The sequence below is a fragment of the Sinocyclocheilus rhinocerous genome, unplaced genomic scaffold, assembly GCF_001515625.1.
Source record: "Sinocyclocheilus rhinocerous isolate Xijiao unplaced genomic scaffold, SAMN03320098_v1.1 scaffold364, whole genome shotgun sequence".
In the NCBI taxonomy this organism is placed as follows: domain Eukaryota; kingdom Metazoa; phylum Chordata; class Actinopteri; order Cypriniformes; family Cyprinidae; genus Sinocyclocheilus; species Sinocyclocheilus rhinocerous.
Window position 1 is genome coordinate 848,860 of NW_015659024.1, and position 8,401 is coordinate 857,260.

The following is an 8,401-nucleotide window of genomic DNA, read 5'->3' on the forward strand; positions in this document are numbered from 1 at the left end:
CGGAGCCGTGTGAGACACTTTTTTTTATGGATGGGCGCTTTTTATTTAACTTCTTTTGGACTGATGCATGCAACACCCGCTGAGTGGCATTAAACAGCTTGAAAGATCAAAGACAATTTTTAATATAACTCCAACTGGATTCGTCTGAAAGAAGAAAGTCATATACACCTAGGATGAGTTGAGGGTGAGTAATTTATAGGCTAATTTTAATTTTTGGGTGAACTAACCCTTTAAGTGGGACAGACAAGGACGATGAGATGCAGATCTAGTTGTAGCTTAACACTTTATTAAAAAATGAAACAGAATGGGAAGCCACAAATGGCAAGAAACAAACACAACAGCTTTACACATGACATGCAAAGACAATACCGGACAATGAATTAAGGAAACTGAGGGCATATAAATACACAGAAAAATGAGAAACTTAACAAGACACAGATGAACCTAATCAATTAACCAGCATGGATGATGGGGCTTTGGATGACCTCCATCGTGGGAATGAGGAAACTTAGGGAGGCCTCCATGGCTGGGATGCTGGATCTTGGAAACTGGACGGGATCAGCAGAGACGAAGGCAGGGCCGTTTCTAGTCAATTTGACGCCCTAGGCGAAATCCCTATTGCCCCCCCCCCCCAAATTATATATATATATATATATATATATAATTATTCCTTTTGGACAAATGTGCCACAAATACTGCCTAAACAAAATACAGATTTTGTGCACTTTATTTGCTGTACCAATATTTTAAATTGGCCTTTGAACTTAGCTTTATTGCATGGCAAAAAAAAGTGTTACCTTGCCAAAGCACTGACAGAGCCCACTGATCTAATGGCGTTGTTGAGCGCTCCAAATGCAAACTTTGCATGCAACAATCGGGCAGCAATTGACAGCACTCTGATCTAGTGGCATACAGGCATCGTCAGATTGACAGTACTCTAGCCCAATAATGTTGGGGGATCCAGTGGGGGCGGCAGTCATATTTCAGGGTGACCATGCCACTCTTTATCACAACCCTTCTAAAAGTGCCAGTACGTGCGCTCATTGGCGCCCCTTCAGCTGGTGGCGCCCTAGGCGACCGCCTAGCTCGCCTATGCCTAGAAACGGCCCTGGACGAAGGACCTTAGAGACTGGAGAGGACCAGTAGAGACAAAGGAGCTTGGAGGCTGGACGAGACCAGCAGGTAGGAAGGATTTTGGACAGGACCAGGATTTTACACCAGCCAGACGGGACTGACAGAGGAAGAGCTTTGAGGTTGGGAAGGCAGGTGGGACACCACTTCAGGATGGCGAACTGGATTAGTGCTCCTTCTGGAACAGACATGATGGCTGCCTCTAGCTCTGGAATAGACATGGTAACAGGCTCAGCCTCCAGGAAGAACATGGCCTCTGGCTCTAGCTCAGTGACGCACAACTCTATTGGCAGGAGGTCCGTGGCGAGCATGGTGCATGGTGGGTACATAGTGGTCAATGCCATTCTCCACCTCACCCATGGTAAAAGAGGGGCCATTTGTTGCGAGAATCAGCTCAAAGTAAGTAAATTTCCCTTGAGGATCATAAACAAAACAAAAAAAGGAATGTTGTGTTTTATATTGTCATTAGTCCAAACAAATGGAGAAAAAAAATTTAACAGAGCTCCCCACTTAAGAAGCGGATTCCAGACTCTCCCCAACAACAAAACCAAGGGTCCAGGAGGGAGGTGGAGCTGAGGCGGACTGGGGGAGGGATGGAGGGCCAGGCCCGTGTGGTGGAAGAGGGCCTGGAGAATGAAGCTAAGCCAGCAGAACAAGAAGCAAGGGCAAAGCAGGGAGCCAAGGTGGAGCAGGTGTCCAGGGTGGAGCTGACGGGACAAAAGACCATCTCAGCATAGCTGGAGACCACCACAGTGGAGCAGATGACCCCAACAGCAGAGCAGATGGGACTGAAGACCTCCATGGCGGAGAAGGTGGAGTTGATGACCATGGTGGAGCAAGCATAACTGGAGACCACCAAAGCAGAGCAGATGGAGCTGAAGACCACCAAGTCAGAGAAGATGAAGCAGGAGACCACCAAAGCAGAGCTGGCAAAGCAAAGGACCACCACGGTGGATCAAGCGGAGCTAGAGATGACCATGGTGGAACAGAAGACCACCACAGAGGAACATGTGGGACTGAAAACAAACAGCACAGAGACGTTATAAATGGCCTCTCTGGTCACAACAGAACAGGCAGAGAGTTTGAGAACACCCTCCTTGGCTGTGACAGGACAGGCAAAGGGTCCAGAGTTGGCCTTTGTGGCTGTGACAGGACAGGCAGGGAGTTCTAGGCGACATCTGTGGTCGGGCAGGCAGGGAGTTGACAGGTGACCTCTGTTGTCATAACAGAACAGGCAGGGAGTTCAGGAAGATCTGGAGCGAATAGCGCGGCCTATGGAGGATCAGGATCAGACGCCGCCACCTCGGGAGGATCTGGAGCAGATGATCCCACCTTTGGAAGACCGAATGAACAGTGTGCAGACCAAACACACAGGATGGCAGTGGTCATTATCGGGAGCGCTGCTGATGGTGGAAGGAACTCCGAGACCACCTGACTCAGATGTGCTGAAACCGCTGAGGCTGTTGGGATGCCAGCCGCTCATACCAACATAACCGGTGGGTCCCCCACACTGGAAATCAGCCAGCCAGCAACAGCTTACCAACATGCAATTTTAGCCTGGTGATGGATATGACGGCTTTGCCGAATGGCTTAACGCTAGTGAACTATTGCTGTGTGTACCTGATCGGTTGACCAGATAGCTTAAACTAGTGACCTGAGTTAAAAGTGTTTCTGGGCTAATGGACCCTTAGGTTTATTTAACTAATGACCTAAACAACTATGTGTGTCTGAGCCAATAACTCAAACTTACCTAGGTAGAAATAGCTGCTAATATTTCTAACATTGCATTTGAATTTTGCCATGCGTGCTGCTGCTATTAAAATTCACTAAACTAGCGATCTGAATAGGTACAAAATAAAAGTCCAAACAAACTGAGAACACTTAACAAGTATGCAGATGAAACTCAGTAAACACTGTCATGTTATTTTGTGCTCGGATGCCTGATGTTTAGTAACATGATCGTGTGAGACAGTTCTGGGAAATAATTATACAAAATAATTTTGATGACAGACTTTTGCTCAGGTATTTAAGAATTATTAAAACAACATTTGAGAAGGTGTGCGATGAGATGCGTTGCTTAATCCATTTATCCTAGGTAAAGTCACATGAGTTTTTGTTGCGCTTTGAGGAACTTATTCAGTAAATGTGTTTCCATTGTAGTTTATGTACATATTTTATTACTGGCTATAAATACTTACCTCAATTGAACACATACATTTTTTTTAATGAAAATCCAGCATTTTTCTATACAATATTCCAAAATTCACAAAAAAAATACATTGATGGAAACATCGCTATAAAGCCAGGCACAAAAATTGAGTTCAACAAACTGTCATCCTGTGTGAGGAGTAGGAGACGGATAGATGCTAGATCTGTTGTATTTCTTGGTCCAGTATTCTGTCATGGTGCGATCAAGCAAAGATGAGTAGATGTGGATCTAATTGAAACTTAACACTTAATTAAAAAATACAACAAAGAAAGAGAATCCACAAATAGTGAGAAACAATGACCGCAATAGCTTTACATATGACATGCAAAGACAATACCAGAAAACGAAATAAGGAAACTGAGGACATGTAAATACACAGGAAACAAGGAGCTTAACAAAGCACAGGTGAATACAATCAATCAACCAATGAGTAGCTATAGAAACCAAGGGAACATAGGACATAGGGACTTCACATAGGAACAGAAACCAAAACAGAACATGGCAGATTATATGTGCATTTATTTTCTGTGTCATAACCATGGTATGTCAACTTAGTCACATACTGTAAATAAATTGCCTGCAACTATTTCATTATTTTTCTCATTTTAATTTGGTCCTATTAGCAGCTGGAAACACCAGAAAAACAAAATGATTGCTTTAATTAATTTGGGTATGACATACAAAATATGGTTATTTCATGGTCATTTTATGGTTCTGTAAATTACATTATTACTATTAGAGTGAATGACATATATTTTGGTAGTTTAACTCATTAATCTTTGTTTTGCCAGGCAGACAACGCTCTCAGTGTATCTGCTGTCGTTTGTGGGGATGGTGATCTATGCATTCACCCTGAACTTGGGTCATCTGTGGGTTGTGTTCCTCACATCAGGACTGCTGGGGTAAGAGTTGCAGTGATACAACCTGCAGTAGACACAGAAGTGTTGTGACATTTGAGGCACACTGGAAAAGAAAAGGATTTTCTTACTTAGTTTTTGTCTGGTTTTCCACTACAAATATCTAAACATTTTTAAATCAAGATACATTTACCTGAGAAGAAAAATGACATGAGATGTTAAGTCTTGTTTTCTGGAAATTGTATACAAATTTTAATGTTTAATTTTTTTTTTAAATGTATCAAAACTTAATTAAAAAAGAAAACGCTCCGGTTATTAACATAACCTCGGTTCTCTGAGATATGGGAACGAGTGTTGTGTTGAACACTATGGGTAAACTCCTGTTTACTCTGAATACTGAAGCCTGATTTGTTCACATTCGTGTAGCTACACAAACAAATGGCGCTTCAAACCGCCAAATGAGGAGGAGCCGACTGCTATATAAGTCAGCTCTGAGCGCCATTTCGTCAGAATCTTTCGACTGATAGCGACAGTCATTGACTGAAATAAGAATTATAAGGCTGCAGCCTTGCAGTCTTCTGGTGACTTGTACCAGCCGCTCAGCTGGAGCGCTTCGGCAGGAAGTGACACAGGGCCAAACAGTCCCTTGGGAGAGATGGGGAAGTCAAGGAAGGCAATCTTGTCAGCGTCCTTGATTTCCATTAGATTTAGCCAAAGGTATGCTCCAGAAGTTTGGCCTGGAAAACTTGGAGCACCGCCATCATGTGAAGTAGGGGGTGTGCCATATCCTGGTGAGTTCTTCATGAACCTCCAGGAAGAACGGGATGGGCCGTTGGCAGGAGGATCATTGATGGCATTCTTGCAGAAACCACTCGTCTAAACAGCCGCGGGCAGGTTCTTCAGGAGCAAACCAGTCCAAGCCGAGGTCCTCCACAGCCTTAGAGAGAAAGTCGATCAGCTCGCAGTCCATGCTGGCCCGTGTTGCTTGCTTTGGAGGAAGGGTGTCAGGGTCTTCGGCGGAAAGATATACCCACTCTTCAGCATCCGAAGCTGTCAGTGACATGGAGTCATCAAGGACAACTTCCTCCTCAGACCAGATCAAGCCGCTCACAGCTGACGAGGGGCGCTGATCCTCACGTGTGAAATCGGCGAGACGAGGCGCTGCGGGGAGAGTGAAGCACACAGGAGCTGAGCCAGTGTGAGATCACACGAGCACGATCGTTGAGTCCAATTGCCCCGCTGTTTCTTCCTCTGAGGCTCCTGGGAGGGAAGAAAAGGGAGAGCTGACTGGGGAGGACCAACTGCATGAAAGAAGGCGATCCATGAGCGATGCAGGGTGAGACTCTTGCTCTAACAGTGAGAGCACTCTGTCCAGGTGAGCACAGCCTCAGCGTGAGTGCTGCCCAGGCAAGCGATGCACGCACCGTGCCTGTCTGAGTCATACATGGGTTCCCTGCATGAGCCACACTCGCGGCGCGACATTTACAACAACGTTGCTGGAAATTTGCTCAGAAATGTGCTCTTATAAAAGTTAAGAGTCAACCACGCCTACCTAAAACGGCTCGTTCTAACACGCCCCCACATATCTACCTCACTATGTGGGAAGATTTGCATAACGCCGCCCAAATGTTCACGTAAAGAAAGAAGGCGTAACTTTTATTCTTGCTGTAGTATTGTTGCTGCCGCCATGTCGTGAAGACGCTGTGTGCTTCGTTGTGAAAGCGAAACTACTTTCAAAAGAGGACGATATCCGCTTCAAATACACAAAATAATGTTCTTTTTAGCAACGTCATATGACCCCTTTAACCTACTGGTTGATATTTTTTCTTCTTTTAAGCATAAACTCACTAAATTCTGATGTTTTTCAGAAAACAAGACTTAATATTTTGCTTCTGAAGTAAATGTCATTATTTAAGAATGTTTAGATAGTTGTACTGTAAAAGACAAAAGAAAAGAAAACAAGATAAATAAATAAAATAAAGATAAATAAAATAAGACAAAATAATACCAATTTGTAGCAGTGTAGACAACAAAAGATCAAAACCAGTGTCATTAGTGTAATGCCAGGCCAGCAGAGGGAGCCCTCGCCCGAGTATTGACTGTCACGCTCCCTCTGCTGCCTCGTTGGTGACTTCCTGTTTGGCAGCCATAAAGCATGGCTTGCCCAAACACTCTCTGCGAAGTATTGCCAGTCTCACTGCCTTACCAAGCATTCTATTACCATTGCCTGTTGATTTTGTGTATGACTTCTTGCCCTTTTGATTCTACTTCTGATTATTGGATTTTCCCTCTGTTTTGGCTGCCGATTGGACTGATTGACTGTGTTTAGACTACTGCCTTTTTCTGACACTGATTCTGGATTGCCGTCTAAATAAACTTCTGCATATGGATTCTAACTCGGCTTCAGCCTCCTCGTTACAATTAGTTAAAAATAAATATAGCAATTATAAATAAGTGCACTTTTCAAGCAAACCATTTGACAAAAATAGTTTGCTAGTTGTTGAAATGATAAAAAAGTAAAAGTATTATGAGACTGTGTGGTTGCCAAATGTTCCTGAGATGTTTTTTAAAGCTTAAGGTGACATTGTTACACTGTTATTACACAAATAAGCACTGAGTAATATTTATTAACAACATGTACAGTACTTACTATAAAGATAGGGTTTGGTTTAGGGTTAGTTGCTTGTAATTATGCATAATTTACAGTTTTTACTGTAGCAAGTACATGTAACAAATGTAACTGTCACATTAAAATAATTTGTTACCAAAATGTAAGTTTGTGTCTGTTTAGAGAAAAGTTAAACTTTTCTCAGCTTTGTCACAGGATACGCTTACATCACATTTCTTCCACTCTGACCAAAGTGCACATGTACCTGTGCTCGTGCACAGGTATAAAACATGGCAGGATTTGGCAGAACAAATGTCCATTTCACACTTTTAAGAGCCGACATCTAATAATGAAGTATTGTGATTTATGAAAGATGCTTTTTGCCCCATGCATGGTTGTTATATCATCAAATAACTGGACTGTGCTAACCAGCCAAATCTTTACCTCTTGATTTCTACACAGACTGTCCATAAAGTAATTATATGGATCCACATCTAATTATAGTTCAGTCATGACAACTCTCTGAATAGTTTTAGCAATGGATAAATGACAATGTTAAATGGATATGACAATGTTAATGATACTGATACTGAGCAAGTATGGACCTGCTCTAGCAACTGCTGATAGATACACAGACATGCTGCTGTTAGCATGTAAGATATGCTGCTGCTGCATGGATAGGCATACTTTTATTATGTTTTATGCGGCAGTCGTCCGTGAGGGGCTGCTGCTTTTACTTTCGTTATGTGTTTGCTTAAATGTTCTTAAATTAGCTTTTAACTTTGTTACACATACATAAATCCCATAGCAGATCTAGACAGGTGGTGCTGGGGGAGGTGGAGGGTTTCAGATCAACTCTGATGGTGTGCAGCAGGACCAACATACAGTGAACACTAAACCTGACAGTTGAAATGTTTAGATTGGTCATTGACCTATTAGCTTGCAACACCTAGAGTTTCATGACTGAACTAGATATATGTTTTTTATGTTTATGTGTGCTTATGGATGACTGATGAGTGACTATTTCCAGTATCGCTGCATATAGTGCAGTTGTTTGGACCGGCTGATTCTTCAGTCTCTTCTGTCTTTGGCCGCAGGTTCTTCATGACGGGTTATCTGCCGCTGGGCTTTGAGTTTGCAGTAGAGCTCACGTACCCAGAGTCAGAGGGAACATCATCTGGACTGCTCAACTGCTCAGCGCAGGTCATGCATCTGCTCTTCACTTTTAGATATATGGATAAGTCAAATCTAAAAAGACATTCAAGGGACCTATTCCCACTACTGTGAATCAATGCATGGTTGCAAGTTAAAAATCCTAACTTATTGATTTAATTAAAACATCTATTGACATAATACGCGTTGATCATTACATCAACTTAATATTTTCACTTAATCATGTACATGCTAATATTTTCACTTAATCATGTACATGCTAAATAAGTTATATTAGTTTAGTTACTTTAACAGAAATAGATTAGTTGATTCCAGAGCCACCACTCAACTATGTTGAAACTTACATTTTTTGAGTAATCAACTTAAAAATAGGTGCTTATCAGCATGCATATTACTAGCATATTGGCTGTTTATTAGTGCACT

At 42.5% G+C, this 8,401-nt stretch overlaps 1 protein-coding gene across 1 annotated transcript in view; it reads left to right on the forward strand.

Moving 5' to 3' along the window:
- LOC107723266 (feline leukemia virus subgroup C receptor-related protein 2-like) overlaps nucleotides 1–8,092 on the forward strand; it is a 19,795-nt gene extending 11,703 nt beyond the window's left edge. Inside the window, exons 5-6 of the mRNA XM_016531836.1 lie at nucleotides 4,132–4,242; nucleotides 7,903–8,092. Of these exons, the coding sequence (XP_016387322.1) occupies nucleotides 4,132–4,242; nucleotides 7,903–8,092 (301 nt within the window). The remainder of the gene's footprint in view (nucleotides 1–4,131; nucleotides 4,243–7,902) is intronic.
- The last annotated feature ends 309 nt before the right edge of the window (nucleotides 8,093–8,401 follow it).